At 45.9% G+C, this 23,078-nt stretch overlaps 2 protein-coding genes and 1 non-coding gene across 41 annotated transcripts in view; 2 read left to right on the top strand and 1 right to left on the bottom strand.

Annotated features, from left to right (window-relative positions):
* LOC144098425 (uncharacterized) overlaps positions 1-11,946 on the bottom strand; it is an 88,875-nt gene extending 76,929 nt beyond the window's left edge. For 27 of the 39 annotated variants that reach the window (XM_077631064.1, XM_077631067.1, XM_077631071.1 and 24 more), the window contains exon 1: positions 11,793-11,945. In XM_077631064.1, the coding sequence (XP_077487190.1) occupies positions 11,793-11,838 (46 nt within the window). In that variant the 5' untranslated portion in view covers positions 11,839-11,945. Of the gene's footprint in view, positions 1-11,792 lie in introns of all 39 variants that reach the window. The other 12 variants (XM_077631041.1, XM_077631043.1, XM_077631045.1 and 9 more) reach the window with 1 other exon arrangement.
* Positions 11,947-12,471: 525 nt separating this feature from the next.
* On the top strand, positions 12,472-22,711 carry LOC144098424 (popeye domain-containing protein 3-like). Its single transcript, XM_077631040.1, has 8 exons — positions 12,472-12,621; positions 13,651-13,879; positions 15,407-15,588; positions 18,363-18,493; positions 19,342-19,450; positions 21,146-21,298; positions 21,487-21,628; positions 22,283-22,711. Exons 1-8 carry the CDS (start codon positions 12,598-12,600, stop codon positions 22,363-22,365), a joined length of 1,053 nt encoding a protein of 350 aa, XP_077487166.1. The 5' UTR covers positions 12,472-12,597; the 3' UTR covers positions 22,366-22,711.
* Positions 13,465-13,537, top strand: TRNAT-CGU (transfer RNA threonine (anticodon CGU)). The gene has a single exon. It is a non-coding gene; the product is annotated as a tRNA-Thr (tRNA).
* Positions 22,712-23,078: the final 367 nt, after the last annotated feature.

Here is a 23,078-nt window from a genome sequence, read left to right as displayed (position 1 = left end):
ACGCTGATTTTTTTTTTTATTGGCGAAAGCGCAGCTTTGGCCAAAGAGCGCCATAGCACAAGGTGTTTTCGTCTACTCAAGGTGATGTCGAACACCTATTTCCCAACCATTTCATCCGATCACCAGGACAGGGGAAAGCTTGTACCTGCTGTATACTACACCGGTGGACACTCGGCGGCACTGGGGCTGCGTAGTGCATCGAAATAGTAATTCACAACATAACGCTAGTCGCACTTCAATACCGCATCTCTCTCTTTCTTTTCTTTCGCGACTCAATTTCACGCCCCACATCGGCCGGTACAGACCGCCGAGATCAGCTCGCCAAGAAACGAGCCCGTTACAAGAGATCACCGCGACGTTAGACCACGACTCGGGGTCGGTCCCGCGCTCTATATAGAAATGGCGAATAACGCGGCGCGTTGATAATTCAATCGCACCACGCGCGAAGCACCACCGACCGACGTACGCAAGCAGGCTATTCTCCCAACAAAAGAAGACCGCATTCGCACACCCACGTTCCCCGTTGGTCAAGGCGCGGTATATACGCCTATACGAGCGCCGCGCGCTAATGGCAGTGATTTTCCGGTAGCGCGGACAATGGCCGCCATAATAACTTTTCGGGATATAGAGCTTCGCGCGCTCCCTCCGCTATCTTAGCACCCGATCTCCCCAGCAGGCTTGTAGAGAACCTGTTTGCCTGCGATCGCAACGGGCCTAGAGGTATGTGAACGCTGAAGCCAGCAGCCGCCTCGCAGCAGAAGCTCCGTCGGCGCTGGGGAAGGTGCCGCTAACTTTACTACTGGGGCCGCAGGACGCACACTCAACCAGGGCTGCGCGCAATGCGCTCATTTTCGAACAACGGCTGCGCGATGCCGGCGGTCAAACAGTCACGCGCCACTGAGAACATGCTCCGTGGATCAGACCACTCTATTCCACTGCGCACAATATACTAACCCTGGTGGCACTGCAGTCCGTACGAGTTCATTTTAATATTCCCTGCCGAGAGAACAGTTGCGAAGCGGGTCGACTCGGAAGTTGCGTCGGATCGTCCCTCTCCCCGACCGCGTTTATACGCCACTGCTAAGCGAGTCGAGATAATCTACTCCGAATGAAGACGGGTCGGCCGCAACGCACAAACGCATCATGGCGCGCCAGCTCCGACTGAGGCGGCACGAAGCCGACAGCCAGATTCCGATTCGACGACCAGACTCAACGCACGCTTCTGAGGTCGAGTCTACGTAGCAAGCGCTGCGTTTGACAAACTATGTGACCGCCTCGACGTCAACAGGCGCAAAACTCACGTTCGCGCCACGCGCCTGAATCTACCGAGTCGAGCGCTGAGGACACGGAAAAGGGGGAGGGGGGGGGGGGGGGGACCCTAAAATACAGAAAAACGGATTAAAGGAAGTGAAAGGACGAGGAAGTTGTTTCGGTCGGTAGAGAGAGAGAGAGAGTCCCCGCGACAAAGAATGTCACACGCAAACATAGGAGGAAGCGGAAAAACGGTCCACCTCAAGGAAGAAGCCCCCCTCCCCTTCAATGAGCACGGCACAAAGGCCACGCCTGCGGCGGAACCCAGGCTCCCGACAATCGGCTTTTAGCGATGGCGGCACGATCCGACGCGCATTCGTAACCCTAATCCGGAGATTAGCGCGCTCGAGTGTCGCAGAGAAAGAAAGCGCCAGCGCTGCTGGCGGCCTTGTCTGCCCTCTTTCTTCCTCGATCGTTGTTCGGTTACTCCCTCCAAGAGAGAGAGAGAGAAAACGAGCGCAAACGAAAGAAAAATGAAATCTATAGTCTCGCTTTGAGAACGTGTTAGACAAGCGTAGTATACGTACCGCTTTCATTTCTGGCGTTAAGCAGGGGGAACGAATATATGTAAGATAAAAACGCCGCCACGGCTGTCGACCGGGCATCCGCGTATACAAATGCGTGTGTCGCTTCGTGCGCGCGATAAACACGCTGGGAAAACGTAATGAATGCAGCGAGAAAAAAAAAAAAAGGCCGTTCGTTTTCAAGACCAATGGGTGCGGAAGCATTCTGTTTTTATTTATTTTATTTTTTTGCACAAGGCCGCAGCGGGAATAAATGAGAAAAGATAAGTACGCGACAAGTTCGGCGAAGCTGAACGCCCAAAGGGCAAATAATCTCTTAAGTGTGAAATTCCCACGCGCGGAGTATAGGCTTCAGTCAAGTTCAGCCTGGCCCGAACGATAACGGGACGAAAAGACAGCCAGCCCACAGGTAAACAGGATCGGAGCGCCCTCACCGATCTATAGCCACCGAGGCCATCTCTTGCAAGCCTCACCGCCGGAAAGGAAAGGTACAGCAAAAAAAAAAAAACAACAGAAACAGAATAACGCGCGGTGCAGCTACACGTCATTCGCAAAGCCGGCGGTGTGCATAATGATGTGCCTGAACTCAGGCGAGGGTAATTAGTCAATAAAACGAATATCCGCCACAGTCCAGGCGTGTGTGATCACGCAGCCGCGAATTGTTTACAACGGTCTTTCTACACATTAGCGTGCTGAACGCAACTGAGGAAAAGCGCGTCCATTCAAGACTTCCAAGTGCCGCAGACCGGAAGGATTTCCGGAGTCGGGGTAGTGAGAACGAGAATAATCCCTCAGAAGACTGGAATTCTCCCGACTTCCCACTATCTGTGTACACTTCTCCCAGCGATTCTCCGCAACTGAAAGTCTCCCGACTTGGTAGATATCTTCCGAAATGCCGACTAAAACCGCCCAGGAGAGGGCCGATCCGCACGACCACTTTAGCGCACAAACTTCTCACTTCGATTTGCACACCGCACTCTTCGTCACATCTGACGATCCGCAGCCACAAAAAAAAAAGAAAAAGAAAGACAACGACACGGGACACAAACGAACTCCACCGGCATACAAAACAGAGGCAGCCCCAACCGTCAGCGTATGTCTTCCAGTGCCTTATCGAAACGCCCACCGTTATCTCGCCAGGAGGTCGGCGGCGATAACTCTACTATATACGGTAATTGTCCGCAGGGCAGCAATTATCGAGGATGTGATTGTCCCCCTCGCGCAGCCGCCGATAGGAGCGCGAGACGGCGAGACGCCTTCCATAAACAGGACAACACCTGAGATGGAAGATAAGCCAAACAAACAAAAAAGACGCAGCATGAGTGTAGTGGAACCTGGCTGCATCGGAGGAAGCAGATAAAACAAAGACGACGACAGCACCGCGATGGAGACTGCGTTAAAAGACGTGCCATTGGGAAAGACCCCGCATGGGGCACTTGACTGCTTTTCGGCCAAAATAAATTTATTTCCAAACACTGCAGGCAGCAGTGCTGCCCAGGCAGGAGAGGGTTACAAAAGGTAAGTTTGCAAATAACGCTCAAAGGCGTTTCTCCGGCAATCTCTTCCGAAGCGGCGCAACGAACAAAAGTTGCCGAGACAGGTGAGCGCGAACGGAAGGCACTATAGGCGCGTCGTCTATCGCCAGAATCGAGGCTGGAGTGAGCCGCGGTTTAATTCGACGATCGCAGCATCCCGATAGACACTGGCGGCGTCCGTGCCCGCAACGCAGCATCACTGCGCAGTGGCGACGAAAGAGGGAAAACCGAAGGCTGAGGAAGGAAGTGCGAGGCACGTAGGCGCGAGTGAGTAGGAAAGAACTGTCGTGGCGGTAGAGAGGACATCGGACGGACGGCTAAGGAATGCGCGCCTGAAGAGCAGTACACTCTCATACACCGCCTTAAGAACACAACGCATATAAGCGTTGAGAAAAAGCTCCATAGCAGGAGTCGGCTTATAAATATAACAATTTGTTTAAAAGCCAAGATTGGACTCTCATCAGACAGGTTTGTCTGCGTGTAGCAGCGCTGACCACGGATCGAAAATCGCAAAAGCTTTTTCACACTCATGACAGTTTTCTCTGATTGGCCAGTGTGACCGGCGTACATACATCAAAGGCCACACAGGCCACCATTTATGTGCGAGCAGGACGGCCGGGACGCCGCGATCGTAATTAGCGTATTGTATTAATTAGTAGCGTCGCATCCACGCGCGCAGCCGAGAGAATCTTCGCGATGGTAAGCGACATCTTGGCGAACAGCGCTTAACTACGGAATATGACGTTATGTTTACGCAGCATTCAACCACGTTCAGCTGGCCTCATACAGGTACACAAGGTTTTTGCCACCGCCGCCGTGATCGCAGTGTTTCTGCCGTGACTTCTGACCCCTTTCTGCTAGGGACTACATTACTCTCCGGCTACACTAATTTTTTTTTTTCCTCCAAGGTAGCTTAGCGCTCGACGTTTGAACCCTACTTTTGTTTTTCGCCCTTTCAAGATCAGCGCAGACGTAAACATTGAATAGGTATTCGAGCACCAAACTTGTGTTCCCTCTTACATTTCTCGTAACTGCATCGCGACAACGGTTTTGCTCCTAAACCGAGCTTCATTGGTAAGCGCTGCAGCCGCCAGTTACGTACCCGCGTGGCAATATGACACGGTGACATGATGGCTATAGTGCTTTTCAAAAGCTGGCAGGGCTTTTCACTGACTGGCCGGAATCTACAGAGCCGAATGCCCCCAGTGTATCTCAAGACTATGTGAGCGCTCAAGCAAAAGAAAAAGAAGAAAAAAAGCCTGTCTGAGCGGCAAGCGCCCAAACGAGTTTTCACCAACAATGCACGAGAACAGAGCTACCCTTTCTACGCTGCGGCAATGCAAGTCACAATGCCGGCGTATTTAGGACAATTTTTTTTTTATTTCGCGCCGCACAGGTAAAAAAAAATCCGGCACATTTGGAGACCACCCCGGGGGTTACTGAACGCGCACCGGAAGTTCGATCAGTACCGGGACCGTGAAAAGGGCCGCCGTTCCTGAATCGGTAGCTTCCCATCTATATCGGGCCGGCGCCTGTTCAAACTTAGCCAGTAAATTACAGCGCGTCTTTTCCGTACCTGTCTCCAAAGTGACTACACGGCGCTTGCAGAAATCCCAAGTTGCCTGCGAGTTTTGTCTCTTCTTCGTTTTTTAAAATCCACAACAGCGCGAAAATACCGGCCCGGAAGGCGTGACGCGAACGCCTCCGCGCGTCTTCGATCATCCAGATCGACGGTCGCGTATCGGGTTGGAGCCGAGAGCGAGCTCCGCCGCGAATCAGCGACCACCCGTTATCCGGGCGAAAACGGAAGCGAACCCGGACAGGGGACGGGGAAAGGCAGGCAAGCGACGCCGGAAAGCGAGCATCACGGCGAAAGCCTGCACGTATCGCGCCGCCCACCCGTTCGATACGGGATCGATGTATTACGGGTGGACACGCAGAGCGGGACAGCGTCTTTCTTTTTTTATATATATATTCCTTTTTTTTTAAACTACGCAGTTCTTGACGAGACACGTGAACGTCGACCTCGTCAGCCGCAAATACGCGTCTGCACGAATCAGCCAAAAGTTCCGATGCCCTAGCTACGCTTGTCCTGCACTCATGAACGTGAACACATTATCATGCCTCCGCAGCGGATTTCTACCGCCCCCCCCCCCTCCCCCACACACACACCTACCGCCGGCCCGCCGCCAACGTTGAGGACGTGCAGATTTCGGTAGCGCCTCCTCCACAGGAGAGACGTAGCTGTGGATTGATGCTACGCCAAGTTCATATCGACGGAAACTCGGGGGGAGTCACCGATCTTCTCTCGGCAAGAGACAAAGAAAACGGACGCTAAACGAGCGTTCTGCCCCTCTTAAGTTTTCGCACTTACGCTCCCCAAGGAAACAGAGGCAAAACTGAGGGCATGCAAACAACGCACTCCACTTGCAGTAGCCTTACTTCGTTTACAGGGCAGTCAAGCTAGCTTTCGACAAGGGGTGGTTCCTACGAGTACGAGGGGTTTTTCAATAAATTGCATAACTGCATATGAAAACAAAATTTCGTGAGGAAATCAATCCAGTCCCAAGTGACTTCAACACCCTTATCCACTTTTCCGCCAGTGACTGGATGCACTCAGGAGACTTGAGAGTAATCACAGGAAGCCAGGTCTGACCTGTAGGGTGGATGACTAGGCTCCATGATGATGTATGCCTTGACAGAAACTGCTGATTTCAGACACCTGTGAGCTGGGGTATTGTCCTGAAGCAGCAACACACTTGCTAACAACTGCACACGATGTGTCTATTCAACTGCCTCCTGCAACACCTTCATTACTGAAGCATTGGCCTCTTCTCCAATAACTGTTCTCTTGTGAGGCATAAATTCTAGTAATAAGGCGCCTTCTGTATTCCAAAAAATTGTTTGCCATGATCTTTCAATCCAAGTGAAATGAGCATGAAATTTCTTTAGAGTTGGTGCTCACCAACTTATTTTGGTTCTATTGCAATGATCTCTTTCCTGGCTTGTGGATTATGGTGGTGGACACATGTTGCAGCCTCCTGAATTATCTCTAAACATGTATAAATTACCTTGGCTAAAATACTCACAACAAGCTTTTTTCTCTGGCATCAACATTCATGGCATCCACAAGGAACTGGCCTGTGACTTAATCAAAAAATCATGAATGATACTGTAAACAATGCCTAACTCAAATGCCTAACTCCAAGCTAAAACACACTTCGGACTAACTGTCTTTCAAAATCATGGCCCCCACTTTAAGGCACACGTCCTCTGCATTTGCTTTGGCAGGTCGTCCTTAACAAAGATCATCTTCAACTAATTCCCTACCCCGTGTAGACTGCTTGGCTCAAAACTTTATTAATAAAGTAATAAGAAGGTGCACCATCAACATATACAGCAATGATTACTTCATGGATCCCTTTGGCTTTGTTTTGTAAGGAATTATGTCATAAGGAAAAGCTCCAAATCCCTGACCTGTGTAGACCCACACTGTCGCAACCATGTGTGTTGCATGTCAAGCTGAGCTCTGACGACACTGGCACAAGATACTGGGCTCCACAACTTATCAAACACTCATTGTATGCACACACATACAGTACACACACGCGAAGCACGAACAAGAACTGAATGCCATGTAGCGTGAATTCTGGCGTACAATTGACCCAGCTCCGACCCCTAGCTTGGACAATTTTGTCTGAAATAAACCTGGAATGATTGAAAATTAATTATGAAGATGCTGATGATTATGACGACGATCGTTTCCTTAACCTGGCCACTACGGGGACACAAACCATGCGGCTTAACGAATGCGAGGTAAACGCTGCACGCATACACAGCTCATCCCATGCCTGCGGATTTACTCATTCTGTACTTTGGTGCTCAAGTGCCAGAAAACAACACTCGGCGTAAAAACACGCAGCTGTTGCTAAAAGCACCAGCCCACCAAAGCTCCTTCCAGAGCGGTGCACAGCCCAGCAAGGGGGGTGGGGGGGGGGGGGGGGGCATCGGCACCGCAGAACCCATTCAACGTCCGCACAATGCTCGTTACAGATGCGGGAGTGAACGCTCACATAATAGAGTTGGCGCGACAATGGCAAGCTGCGGCGAAACGACGCACTGAAACAAGGAGCAAGGCCTGCGGCGCAGTTCGTGTATAGCTACGACGACCGCGACGGCCGCTTCCGATGATCAGCGCGTGCCGCGACGTCAGCGCTAATTGGCCAGCCGATGCCATTAGTCGCAATTTTCGCGTCTCTTCGGTCACACTCTTTCCCCGCGACCACACTTCTTTCTAACTCCGGCGCATCGCCAACTTGACGCCCGAGGTACGAACGGTTGCCTTGTTAGGAAGCGCCCCCAATGCAAATGCATATCAAGTGCCTTGCGCTTACGCTTTCTTTATCTATTTATATTTTGCAAACGGGAGACAATCGCGACAGGCGGTCACTTGGAAACACAGTAGTCAACGAGGTCCATTCGACCGAACGTCACGGAAGCCTTCCTTACTTAGTTTTTCCAAGGCATAAAATGAGAGAAGAAAACACGTTCGGAGGGCCGCGCACAAGCGAGAAGGCTCGGCGACAATGGCCGCAAAAAACGAAAGGTGAGGGTTGCCGCCACACGGTCACGTCCGTCCCAACAGGGGGTCCAAGACAAAAGGCCCGCGCGACGACCTCGAGGAGGAGTCGAGGCATTCCTCGGGGCGCCACGATGCACCACGCGGCGACGAAAACAGCCAGACGATGCGAAAAAAAAAGGGGGCCAATGGTGGAGCAAAGCTAAGAAGAAAGGCACGCGCGCCATACGAGAGCGGCTTCCACCACGAAAGGAGGAACGACCGCGCGCGCACGCACACACAGCGGCAACTCGGTCTGCGCGGGGTCCCGCTCGTTATAACGCAGACGGCCACGCTTCTTCTGTTCCTCCTTTCTTTGTTCCATGATTCCATGAGGAGAGACAGATTCCCTTCCAGCGCTCAGCTGTCTTACGAGAATCTTTTGTCTATTGGGGGGGGGGCAACTAGTACATACCATCGGATAGGACGTGAGGCGAAGGAGCTCCTCAGTGCTCCGTGCCGGGGTCATTCCGCAAACGTAACCGTGACTCGCTAACGGCACCAACGCTCATGAGATTCGCCACAGCCTGCGACTTTGGTCGCGGTTTGCACAGCCGAAAGAGGCGAAGGGCGTGCCCTATGGATAAAGGCGACGGCCTCGCCCCAGGCGGGCAGAAGGAAATAGAAATATAAACAGGAAACCTTGACATTTCGCGGCGGCACACATGCGCACGAGGCCCTTGGGGGCGTGCCGATGCAGCGAGACCATAGGAAGGGGACACGGACAGTGAAATCAGCACTATCGGACAGGCATGAAACCGCTGACCACAAGACTACCCACGAATACACGTGCCTGAAGCTTCAGATTAAACTGCCCAAAAGGCTTGGGCATATAGCATAGAGCTCCTCGCGGACGTTGCTGCTGGAGGGGTCATATTCATATGGATTTGAATTGTCACACGGAGATTCGATTCCCGATGGTCAGGTTCGTTTTCTCATAACTCCATAGCACCCGCCCAGATTGCCCCGTATCCACTCATACTTCAAGCGGCAAGATATAGGTAAGGGCGGAGCTTTGCGATTTTTTTTTCTGATAACGTTATTTATTGTCTCGGGGCACAAAGGGAGTTGGGAGGTACAAATAGAAAAAAAAAAGATGGGGTTTTAAATGAATGAGAAAAAAATGGGCAAAACATACGCCGAATACAATTTTCTAAATACGGTTTCCCCCGCAAAAAGTCAGTATCCTGCCAGGCACGCCGCAGCTAGCTGGTCATCGAAGGAGCAGACTCAGTCAGTGGAGGGAGTTCGCTAAGTGCGGGTACCCAGGGGCGAGGTAAGACAGTGCACTGTTGGATGGATTAAGTAGCGCAGCTGTGCGTTGTGAAGCACTGCCCAGCTACATCACCTGCCTTCTACAGACAGGGAGGCTTCAGATGGTCGCCAAACGTCGACTGCTAGCGCAGCGCTGTTCACTGTCATCACCCGCTTTGGCCAGTTACCTGCGTAAGCAGGTTTCTACACTGCATGCAAGGATACCGAAAGCATGCATAAGCGTCACGAAAACGCGTCATCCTCTGGTGACCACGACGGTTAAGCGGCAGTTCATTATGGTCAATACGCAGACCACATGATGCCCCGCCCCCTCGCCTGAACTTGCGCAACGCAGCGTTTGAAACCCATCTTTCAGAAATAAAATTCCACTTGCGAATTTGTCAAACAGTTTCATCACATAATTCCCGCAAATATTTGTAATTGGCGATAGCACTTCCTTCTGCGCGGTTACCTATAAGTGGTTACCAGTACTTAACGACCACTTGTGCGTTAACTATTAGTAAATTAATGCCCTGACTGACAAAAAGAGAAGGTAAACTCTAAATTACTTTTTAGGGCACAGCCATAGCACAATATATCAATCACCCCATGAAAGAGGTCCGTAGGAAATGTTTTCCGAAAAAGAAAAAAAGAAACTAGAAGAAAACTAGTCCATCGACCCCCCCCCCCCCCCCCCCCCCCCCCAGACGTAGTTTCGTTTCTTCTGAGCTGCTTTATGGCATTTTACTTCGGAATGATCACCTGCATGCCGTCGCTTCCACCAAAAATCGAGATAGTTTGCGATTGCGTACGCATCGCGCTATACAGAGGAGTATAATTCAGCGTCCTTTGCATTTTATTTTTGCCTGTTTTCATTTATCACGCTTTGTACTTTTGTTCCTGTTACGTAAGCCTAGTACGCAGTGCTATTGCACAAAACCGAACAGATATTCTAAATAAATATTTTCATTTTCCTGTCACCATACAGTCGCTTATCAGACAACCGCGCCACCTTGACCCGTTACTGAAAGGTTATTTCATCACCTTATCTACGGCTATCAATGACCACCCTCGCCACACATCAAATGAAGAATGCAATACGCTCTACTTTCGGTGCCGGCCTTGCCGGATGCAGAGGCAAGCTGGCCGCAGCATAAGTGAGCAAGCACGCGCCAAATCGCCGGGAAACACCGCAGAGGCAAAGAAAAAGCTGTGCACGCAAAAATAGCGATGAGTTCCATCCCATGATCGCGCCAAGGAATTCATATGCTACCAGAAGAAAGGTTATTCACTTGAAGCACAGTCGACAGCTACAGTTAATTTTATTCGGATGTTACGGCAGATCGAGGGTTAACAAAAATACAAAAAACAAGCAGTCATGCTCAAAAACGGCACCTGTACCAGAAGCAGGTGAGACCAAGCCCCTATCTGAGCTAGTAGCTGACTGTAGCGCTTAGAGACAAGAAAATAGCTTAACGGATTAAAGAATGAGGCGCCTCCTCGCCGTATATTGCCTGAAATGAAATCAGCTGGCGATCCAACGGAAGCATTCCAGTGTGAGAAAAATTCGATCCGAACACAATTTATCAGCGTTCGTAATCCCGTAGTGCCGCCCGAGGTCCCCTTCCCCACATAAACAGGACGCGCGTACGACCTTTCAGGTATGCCGGCAGCGTAGCGACATCCATTCAGGCTAGATTTATTTATCCCCGGCAGCGAAATGCAGGGCAAGACCTGCTAGCTACGATTCAAGGGCAAATAAAACTAGCAAAAAAGCGAGGACAAAACGGTAACCTCAGCAAGTATTCCACGATAAAAAAGGTGGCTTGCGGGCGTCGTGTATCTCTCAAACGACCATGACGCAAGACCAGAGCCTACGTACCGTCGCGAAAATAATAGAAGCCAGGGAACTTCAGATTTCACCAGCCTCGATTTTCTTCATTTCGGTGATAAAGATGTGTGGCTGGCGAAACGAATGTGCGTATCGCAGGGACTTGTCACAGGAAGCGTCAGACCGGCATTTTCAGTTTTGATCGACATGAGCGCTGCTAAAACCAGAGAAAGAAATGACACGGACAGTCAAGTAAAACCAATTCATCGATATAATTGTGTGTCACTACATCACCACACCTTTCTGCGTATGCCAAAGACGAAGCATTGTGCGCTGTCACATGCAACGATCCCACTCATCGGGATGATTTCATATTCGCTCCAGAGCTCGAGTAAACCGCATGCCACCTAATAGGATGCATGGGCGCAGTTGCGAGCCGACAATAAAAGAAAGCGCCATTGGCGATTTGGAGGATATACTGGGATAAACAGATTCACTGCGTCGACGCTATCTTCTGCATGAGAATCGGATCAGAAGACGAAGCAATTTACACCCTGAATGAAATATCATCGCAGATTTCTTTAGGGTTAACGTAAGACACCAGTCTTCGGCAGTACACCGGAAGACATCTGCGTCGAACGCACTGCGAAGTCAGCAAACACGAATACTCACTGCGTGAGGCACCGTTTCAAAATATGATTAGAAAAATCATTACTCACCCGACGTATTTCTTTTGGGGCTGGCGAGCTGCGGATCATCCGCCATGTCAGATTACAGATCAGCTGCGCATGCGTGTAAACATTTCTCGCGCGACCACACCTACACAACCAACTATGACGAGAACACACCAAGCCGCCAGTTCTCGTTTTGACGTTGCTGTCAGCTGCAACCCAACGCCTTTTGCTCAGAGGGCGCTGCAAACCAAAAAAAATTTCTTAGGACAAATAAATATAGCGGTAAAATCTTTCCATAAACACACGCTTGAAAACTAATACGCGCATAGGTTTAAAATAACAAGTTTTCACGATTTATATCTCTATTAGAATCATAACTCTCACCATGCGTCCAAAAAGATTGATAATAAACTAGGCGCTCAAAGATAAAACTCGTGCCGCCACCTAACGGCGAGGAATACAAGCTTGTTGTTACTTGCTTGGATCATTCTAATAACAGGCATCATGCAATAGTGACCGGCTGCCCACACAGGCTTGCTTTAAGGCTCATAAAAAGTTTTTCGCCGTTGAATAACGTTAGCGCTAGTTGTAAAAAGCATTTTTTTTTACTGCAATTTAGCAAAAATTAATATAACAGGGTCAGTAACGCATTGATAATACCGCACTACTAATGAATATATTTTATTATATTATCAATAACACTGTGAAGTTCCTATGGAACGTCGAGGCGATCGATGGGGATCTGGCTGTCCTCCACTGCTTGGTCGCCATGCGCGAACATATGTTTTGGTTGTTATTGTTCTCGAATAACTGTACTTCTCAAGGATGATGTGCCCGACATTTCAGCTAAATGCATGGATTTACTGCTGATGAGGTTCGTTTTTACTCGATTTATATGTCTGAAATAGCGCCTGTAATATTCGAGTTTCACCGCTAAGTTCTCACGCGTGGATCTCTCCCGCTTCATTATTATTGTTAGTTTTTTTTGCGAGTTTACTGCGTGAATTACTGAAATATTTCTTACGCATGAGGTGCCTGCTAGTCTAGATTAAAAATAAAAGCTGCACGCTGCTGTGAGTTAAGCACCGAAGTCGCTCGGCAGAAGCTGTCTGCTATGTTTGTCACCGTAATGTTGAGAAGCAAAAAAAAAAAAAAATGAGGGCCATAATAGAATGGGAATGAAAACTCGAGTGGCCTATGCTACTCTCCATGACTCGCGGCTTGAATTAAATTGCTTCTTTCCGTGAGCAGTGCTTATTACTGAAGACTGTCGGTGCTGCCGGGATCACGCCTCCATAATTCCGCACATGGTTCCGCATTGCGCTTCGTCAGTCGCGCCACGGCCGGACAAAGTTTACCGCACATACAATGGGATAACTGCGCTGTAATGGTGATTACTTCTATTCAATAGCTATTGTTTGGTCATTTCTTGAATCGGTCAGTGTCACTTGAATTTGAATATCTATTACAAAGGCGTTTATGAAGCGAGCTCAACTTCGATGCGTGCGTAACGTTTTGCTGTCACGTATATCGCATCGGAACGCTCCTTACACGATGTTACTCGACTACTTGCATGCAGCTACGCGTTTAGTGCGGTACATGCATGCCGGTCCTTTGTCCAATGTTACTTGTGGGAAATACAATTCCAAAGCAAGTAGTAGTGTTAAAAAAGCTCGATAGGATATTTAATGGATGTTTAGGACTCTCCGCAGCAGCCGCCACCATAGCTCAGTGGTTAGAGCACTGGTCTCGTAAACCAGGGGTCGTGAGTTCGAACCTCACTGGTGGCTCAGCGAAGTGGGTTTTTTTGTTTTTGCTTCAAAAATGAACTTGCTTGTGTGCAACACGCATAGGATGAGTTTTCCCAATTTGTGGTGCGCTGATTTCATGCTACTCAATGCAGGTCGGCCGCAGTTCAGTTCCTACAGCGGCCATGCTAGCCAATGCAAGCGTCCAGGCGTACACCATGCGGAACATTTCGCTTCCGAGCCTTTTTGGAGACACAACTTGCGATGTTTGGAAACAGCCTCAACATGTGCTATTTCAACTGGCCAACACCTGCTTCTGCATATCCTATCTCGCTCCAAATGGCCGATATGGAATACTCTTTCTACATGCCCTTCTCATTCTAGGTGAGTTTTGAGAACCCTCTGTCACTATAATTATCACTTTTGCAACAAACCATATGACTTAAACATGCAAAGGTGTCACTTGCAAGTACAGGAGCAGGAGACACCAATGTAATTCTGGAGTTATTTGGCCATATCCTTCTCTTAATTAATATATGGATGCCCTGCTTGGAATGTCAGCATGCATGCAGTGTTAAAATTTCTCGATCCCAGTCAACTCTGTTTTTAGTTTAGAGAACAAATAAAAATCACTGTAACGTGCGATGACTACTTGTGGTTTAAAGTGGCAGTTGCTTCCATGAAAGCAGAACACTCACTGATGAGTGTTGAATGAGCTGGCACACTATATCGTGGTGCATGTATGCACATTTTCTGGCCCACTGCTTGCATCATTCTGTTTAATTCGTCTTCAGAAGCAATTTTAAAGCATTTTCTTTTTACTCATTATGCAGTTGCCTTATGGAACAAATACTTTGAAGGATTTTACAGCAGACAAAGCAAATTCATAACTGCAAACAGGGCATATAGTATAGTGTCTCGCAAAAGAGGAGATAGCACTATGGTTACCGCGGTGGCTCAGTGGTTAGGGCGCTCGGCTACTGATCCGGAGTACCCAGGTTCGAACCCGACTGCGATGGCCGCGTTTCGATCGAGGCGAAACACTGAGGTGTGCTGTGCAATGTCAGTGCACGTTAAAGATCCCCAGGTGGTTTAAATTATTCCAGAGTCCTCCACTACTGCACCTCTTTCTTCCTGTCTTCTTTTACTCCCTTTTACTCCCTTCCCTTACAGTGCTGCCCTCCGATATGTGAGACAGATACTGTGCCATTTTCTTTCCCCCAAAACCAATTAATATTTATTATTATGGTTAGTTTATTAATGCAAAAGCATTAGATGGCTCAGTCTCAAGGTCATGTCTGCAAGAAAGGGCACCGTGTGACGCCACGAGCCAACAAGTCACATGATGATGATGATTTCACATCATTAATGATAATTAGCATACCTCATAATAGTAATTAGGTAGCACCAAGACTAATTAGCATAGTGATGGCATATCATATGAGCATGACATCATAACAAGTCAGTGACAATGGTGCAATGTGATGTCATTCACTGTATGGCACAAAAAACTATGATTACGGACAATTACGGTAGTATTGCGAAATTTGAGTGCAGTTTTTCACATTCCAACTTATTTGTGACAAGAAGGATGCTAAATTCGACTGAAACAATGAAATCAGTCCTAGGTGCAGCACACTCAAGAAAAGCTGTGAGTTTGCTGTCTGCACAATTGTGTACAGCGCATATGAACGGATTAACCATTCTGGAGATGCCTAGGGGTATGTATCATTGGTGCAGTCCTTTGCAAACAGGAAACAAATTCTGTAAACTTTTGAGTGGTGTGTGTGTGTGTGTATATATATATATATATATATATATATATATATATATATATTGCCTCTCTTCATGAAACAAAATTCTATTCATTCTTCTATTTGTCTATTTACAATTTTTCCTTTTCTCTTCCAGGATTTCTGCTTAATTCCACATGGGCATGGAATGTGATATGTGCTCCTGACATGTTCTCATGGAGTTTTAGTTTCATGATACTCAACATGGTTCAAACCATGTTCCTTCTGTACACCATGAGACAAGTCAAATTTCCCAGGGAGTTGGAAGACATATATGTGCTGATGTTTCAGCCTTTGCAGGTAAGAATATCTGTAGGTTGCTCCAGTTTCACTGATTTTGTAATGCGAGTCATTACACTGCAAGTGTCAATGGATGTACAGAGCCCTCCAAATCTTTTATAATATCTGGGAAGTGTCAACCGCCTGCGCAGGAGCAAAGTATACCAGAAAGAGGGCAAGGGTCAGGGCATGCACCAATACTACTAACCCCCAGCTCCCATTCATCGCTACTGCACAGCAGAACACCAAGCTGTTACGCCTGCTTGATTTCAACTGGCCACCCGATACATTGTGGAGCCGTACCTTGAAACAAGCACGCATTTGCAATAAATAGCGAAAATCTGAGGAAAGAGTTGCAGTTGCAATTGTTACGAATCGAATTGCAAATAATTACTATGCCTGCGCCCATGTTCTGTGTGATGTCACTGCACATAAAGAAATTAATCCGCAGTCCTCCACTACGGCATGACTCGTAGCCCTTGTGTCGCTTCAGGAATTTATAACTCTTACAAATTTTAAAATTCACAATTTACTATGCTTATGCTATGCTTTGTAACTTGTGAAACCCAAAGAGAGCGCACTTAACGCTTTGTTTCCAAAACTCTCCCCTTCCACCTATTCCTTGATTCCTTCATATACTGTGCACTATTCAGGTGTTCATCCACGGTGAGACGCTTCTGTGCCTTTCCTTTTATAACTATACCTACCCTGTACAGAAGTGAACAGAGGGTCTGGGTGGTATTTCGAAGCATTTGGCAGCTTCCTACGAGCTGCGCGTCTCACCCAATGGCAATGAAGTTGGCAAGAGGAGCCAGGCACGAGTTGAGCCCACCGAATTAATATTATTATTATTATTACCTGCGCACAGCATAGAGCTCCCTGTGGTTGGGGGTAGCTACGCATGATTGGAATGTGTCTCATAAGCAGCTAATACTTTAAAACGAATTCTGGAGGACCTTCAATGCCGGCACTTTAACAACATAAAAACCAATTAACACTCTCTGGACAGTGCCCACAAATGCAGCCGAGGTGGAGCTCTGTACTCAAAACGCGGCACTTATATGGGCAGCCAGAGCCAGATACGTGCAGTAGAACAGAGAAAGAACGCTCACGCACGCTGCTAATAAATGCGCTGCTGCGGGGTTGTGCACCAAGAATAGCCTACTAGACGCTGCTCCCCCCACAGCAGGATTTGTGCGCATGCCCCAGCCTCACCCTCTTTCTCTCGCCTTCACCATCCAGCACAGTAGCAATAGGCAGTTGGCGCTGCCTGGATATTATCAAAAATATGGAAGGCTGTACTTGTGCCTTTGAAAGTACAATTGTAGTCGTCATTGTGTATGGCATGTAATTATAAACATGCAGAGAAAAAGTTGCTGGAGTAAAAAAAAATTTTAGCTGAAAAAGGAACAAAGTCCTTCTACGTATTTTACCAGGAGCCTCGGTATACGTATAACGAGGGATTAGATTTCTACGTTTAGACCGAAAAAACCAAACAATGAAAGTGCGCCGAATTTAGTTTCAATTCAAATTCGGTTTCATGCAAGAAAGGTCAGTATTCTTGGCATGCAAGGCATAGCTGGCTGGCTGTCGACTACAAGTTACACTCAGTCAAACTTGAAAACTAATGAATAGGGAATACAGGGACATGATGAGATGGTGGTATCGTTAGATAAGTTGCACATTTGTACGATTTGAAGCATTTTTCCGCTTGCTCACATGCCTCTGTACACCGGGAAGCACCACCTCCTCAAAGCTAGCTAGCTAAACAGTGTTTTTTCGCTATCAGCACCTGCTTAGAGTTGTTAGTCAGTTAAGTAGGTTTGTCAACTGCATATGAGACACTGATACGGAACCGTACATGGTCATCATTAAAAGTGTTATGTTCGGTCTGCTGCGATGATCGAGCTGTAGTTCTATCACTGCCATAAATACGCGGACCACGTGATGCTGCGCTCTGTAGCTGAACCCATTATGCAACAACACAAAGAAAACTTGTCGACCTAGCTCTTAGAAGTAAGCTTCCACTTGCATTCTTGTCTGCTGGCTGACGTCTCATTAAACTTGCATTACTTTTTTAATGAACAAAGCAATTCCTTCTAAAACCATACCTCCAAGTCTAAAAATTACTGGCAAATTCTGCTAATGACTGTTAAATGAACTGTTCATGCTGACAAAAATACCAAGATAGACTCCAAGTGACTTCTGTCCACACAGGATTGCCGCATTAACTCACGCAAAAAAGTCAGTAACTGATTCGTCGAAAATAATATTCGCAGAAGAAAACCGCAACTTGCATTCTGAAATGACCACCGAAAAAGTCGACCAAATTTTCAAAAAATAAAAACCGAGATGTCCAACCCTTATGTATAACTTACTGTAATTAGTAACTGTGGTGTCCTGCTTTGGAAGGCAAGTTCATTGGTTTAAACTCATTTGCAGTAGCTGCATTTAGCTGAAATACAATGACAATTGTGTACTCATATTCTGGAGCCCAGCACTACAACTTGCCTCGAAGCTTATGGTGCACCTTCAACTTAAAAAAAATAATTTAAATAATTTAAATGTATAAAACTTATTGTTTAATTTCTGCTCATATATCTTGTTGATATAATATTCCCTCACTCACTCATAACACTGACTATTCTCACATGTCCACTTAGGGTTTTAGCCTCTATTTAATTTAGCAGGCATTGCTTTTCTTTGTACATGTGAATTTTTGGAAATAAATTAATGGCTGCAGTTTCAGGTGAAAGTGAATGTGCACGGTTATAAATTCTGACTTTTTTTGTCAGGTGCCACGGCTGCTGTTCAAGAAATTGGTTAGCCTTGAGTATGCCCAGATATGTAACCTTCACGCTGGAGAAGCTTACGCCATGCAAAACTTGACAAAGACAGACCGTCTTGGTCTCCTGATTGCAGGAAAGTTAGTAATATTTTTCTCGTCATCGGTGAAGTAAATGTTTTTGATGTTAATTTGCAGTGTGGCATGGTGATCTGGCCGCAGAAGAATCCCAGACAGAAGTCTGCGTCAGGTTTCCACAAATATATCTTTAATAGGACCGCTCGGCCAGGCGGAAGAGGGACAGGGTGCCGTCGGCATTCAGTCGTGAAGCCACCGAATCTATTCTGCTTGCGCTTGTCATGTCATCTTCTGCAGCCAGACCACCATTGCACGCTGAAACTTCAAGATGCATCTTTGAGAGCGCTATGTATGGTTTTTTGTAGTGTGAATTATGCAAATATGCAAGAAAGATTTGAAAACAAGATGTTGAAATTTTTTTTTAATGTCCAATTCTGTATAATGTCTGTATAATTCTGTGGCTGCTGAGATTATTATATTCACATACAAATTTCTTTTTGTTGTGAAATAAATGCTTAGAAGTTGCAATGTGGTCATGAGTTATATCATCATGGTGCACTTGCACTTTGCATGCTGCCATAGTCTTGAGTTTCTGTATTGAAACACATCTGTCAAGATTATCAGGTATATTTGTTGTAGTTAATTTAGGTCAAGTTATTGTGGAACTTTCAGATAATTAAAAGATAAGCCAGTTAACAAAGGTTATTATTAGCTCCAAATATTTCACGTTAATTTCTATAATATTTCTATAATAGATTAATTTCTATAATAGATTAGACACATTGTATTTGTAACTTGGACTCAGACTGCTTTGAATATAACATAATGTGCGCACTATCACTCTGCAAAATTGTTCATATTCAACTGTTTTTTTTCAAAGTCATGAAATTGAAGTGTTTTATATGTTTCAGGGTCAGCGTATTGACAGACCATCATTTCTTACATTACATACACCCCCGTCAGTTCTTGGATTCTCCAGAATTTGAGTCTACTCGATCTGGTGTTGGTGACAAATTCAAGGTAAGTTCACTGCCATGCAAAAACGCTGTTCCCTTATTTCTTGCAGAGATCAGATTATCGTTCATTTGTCTTTACTAGCTGTCAGTAAAGGAATGTGATAGTCAACAAGGTGAAGTTCATTGTTAGTAATTAAGAGTTCTAGCAGTTTGCATCAGAGCAATTTAAATATAGATAAAAATTCACTATTGATTTTTGATTAAATGAAGTGCTTTTATCCTTTCTTATAGAGTACTTAATTTAAATTCATTGGAATCATATGCATGAGGCCTAGGCTGCACACACGATGTGTGACTCTCATTGTTAACTAAGTCAGCTGTAGTCATAGGCGTTGACTGTGGCGAGCAGGCCGAGGGGCTCCAGCTTCCCCCACCCCCAGAGATCGAGCGATGGGGTCGGGGGGGGCAGCATGTCTTCTTCTGTACAGTTTTCGACAAATGTATTACAAAACTAGTTGCCTAAATGTTTTAAGCACAGCATTGCCATAAGCTGCCGCGGGCACATAGATTTCTTTCCCACAAACAAAGGAGAAGGATGACAATACTATATGAGTTTTAGATTCAGTTCATCATCAAGGGATCCGACTGGCAACGAGAGCTTTCGAAACATCTCTTGTTCCAAATCACTATGCGGAATAAAATGAGTGGCCACGTGAAGAGCAGATTTTTCTTTGGTGCACAGTTTTTTCTAAGACTTCGAACCCTCCCCAAACACCTAAATCAAGCCTTGTCCCGAAACGTCAAGTATGAATGTCGCGCATGCACAACTGAGTGATCGTTTTCACGCCTCCATCGTGTCAAAACATAGCTAAGGTCAACAATGAGACCAGTGCGGTTAAATCACATAGCACTTCTCCATGGGCAGAGAGAACTCGTCTGCAGAGTCAATCTCAGTGACATCACCGCGCGTTTTATTTGGAGATCAACTGATTGAAGAAACACATTCTTGATTGCGAGGTAGCCTTCGTATAAACTGATGGACAGTGAACTCCATCAGAGTAATCCCTCCCATAAAATCGGCATTCAATACCCCATGTTGCTGCTGATTCATTATTACAACCTTTGCTCTTTGACGTTTGTTTCGGTCTTTCTGTTTTATATAGAGTTTGGTAGTTCTTTTACATTTTTGAAAGATGAGTTTATAAGCAGTTTATAAACTTTGAATTGTTAGCTAATTGTGGAAATGTTTGTACTGCCCAGTGTTCCTTAGACACGAAAAGTTTAAAATCTTTTTTTAAATTTTTAAATTCTTAGCTTGTTGTGGAAATGTTTGTGTTGCCCAATGATTTCCCTCACTTCAACTAAGGACGTTATGAATGTCTGCCAAGAGTTCACATATTTTTCAGTGTATTTTGTTCATTTATTTATTTAATATCTTAGACCATGAGGTCCTTCTTTTTAGCATGTTCGCTCGACTAGAGATGAATAAAATTGATGTTTGCATATCTAGCCTTCCCGCCTGTATATGCCTTTTACCAAGGAGCATGCATGCAGGGGGGGAGGGGGGAAGGGAGATCAACTAACGAAAAAGGGAGAGGGTGCTAATTGGGCCCCTGCCTTCCCAGCAGAATGAAAACGCGGGGACTGTGACTGTAATTGGTTTTCCTTAACCATTGTGACCTACTGGTAATTTCGATGTCATATATTCTTTAGCAACCATTGTGTAGCACTTGCTAATTACCCTGTGTTCCTTCTTCAGGTGTCCATACTGGCTGTGACACCCTGTCGATACCTGTTTTGGCAGCGTTCTAATCTGGAGTACTTGCTCATCAAAGAGCCTCAGCTTGCAACAGTTGTTTCGCTGCTGATTGCTAGGGATATCACATCTAAGCTCTACGCCATGAATGAAAAGGCATGTACCATTCATATATCTCCTGTGCAGCACTGTCTTAATGAACTTGTTGCTCTTAATATACGATGAATGGAGTTATACGGGGCCTATACCACTGTATTAGAAACTAGCCCCCTCCCACTTGCCAGGCAATTCCACTATGAAATAAGAGTTACTCAACAACTTACGTTTGCAATCCATGACTGCAGATTGTGACAGAAAAAGGCTCGCATCTGGATATCCGGCTTCCAAGCGTCACTGGATCAATGACGTATCGTGGGCAGCTGACATCATCAAGCCAAGGGAACTCAATCACGTGTTCTCCCATGAACTTGCGCAAGTATGATGAAGGTATGAACCACATTATGGAAATTTGTGAAACTGATGCAGAAAAAATTTTCAACTGTTTTCATGAAATGCTGTAGCATAGAACTTAAAAGCTGTACCCTTTTATGCTCTATGTGGCACAAAGTTTGCAATATATTAGCAGTTGGTAAAAAGATGGCACAAATAAAGAAGATTAGCAAGCCACAAGGCAAGAAAACAAAAAGGTTTGATTTCACTGGCATGAAACAAATAAGCGCAACCAAACTGGGGCACTAGATAAATTTTGAGGTCCACATACTTAATAAAAACTTTAGTGCAGCTTTGCATGGTTACCATGTTTGCGACTAGGTTGCACATTGATGCATTTGTCGAAGCAGAGAAGAGAGTGACCGCCATGCTCTTGAGAAACTATCAGTCCTCACAGAGCACCTTTTGTCCTTGTACTTGTCTTTGAATTTACATGTGTCGCAAGAGAAAATTGTTTTTCTTTGATTGCTTTTTTGTGCTCTCCTTAGTTTGCATTGACTTTTGTAATTTTTACTCATTGTAAGCATTTTTATTGAAATGCGCTGCTATAAATTACTGTGTCATTGAATTCCAAATGTAGCGGGAGTGCTCAGCCTTTGCCACAGGTCTCATGCAAGCAAAGAATCTAAACGGAGTATTCCTCTTTTTCAGTGTACACAAGTCAGCAGACGCTTGTACGGGAAACCAAGAAGAAGCTCAGGCGATCTCATAAATGGAGAGCAGCATCTGACTGAGGGTCATACGTTTTTTGGCCACTTGTTGCAATATTTATGTTTACCCTGTGGGAGACTAGTCCATTAGCATGCACACATGCGTACAGATATGGTTCACAACGAATGGTGAAAAAAACAACCTCATACGAGAACAATTGCTGTGATTCTTGTGATGTCACTAAACTGTGGTATATTTGAAGCATGTAATCATAGGTATTAGTTTAATGCTTCTACTGGCCATTTCATTTGGCTTGAGACCTGTATGTAGCAGCTATCTTCTTAAGGTGGTCACAGTATGAAGACCTAGTCATTTTACAATTGTTTATGATTGCTTTTTTTTGCATAATAAATATATTGATGACCGCTTGCCATGGTTCATCTTTTCTGTGCATATTTAAAAAAAAGGATATTGTTTAAAACTAATATGTCTCATGACCAAAATCTAAATGCATACAAAAGCTATACTGACACATCTTCATATGAAGACCAATACAACGTGATTTCTTGGAGCCAGAAATGTAATGGCTATCTCAAGAGGAATAATTTGAACAGGTGAGTGTCTTATTTAATGAGTGATGCAAATCTTGGTGTACGCATGTATAACTTAAATTTGTTCACTATTTACTCATCAGAGCTAAAAGGTATATGACAAACTCTTGTCATTGTGTGCATGATTATGATGGCTAATGTGTGTTCTACAGTCACATTTCAGATTTTCACGCTTATGAAATGAA

The sequence above is a fragment of the Amblyomma americanum genome, chromosome 7, assembly GCF_052857255.1.
Source record: "Amblyomma americanum isolate KBUSLIRL-KWMA chromosome 7, ASM5285725v1, whole genome shotgun sequence".
NCBI lineage: Eukaryota > Metazoa > Arthropoda > Arachnida > Ixodida > Ixodidae > Amblyomma > Amblyomma americanum.
This window is presented reverse-complemented; position numbering and strand designations above follow the sequence as displayed.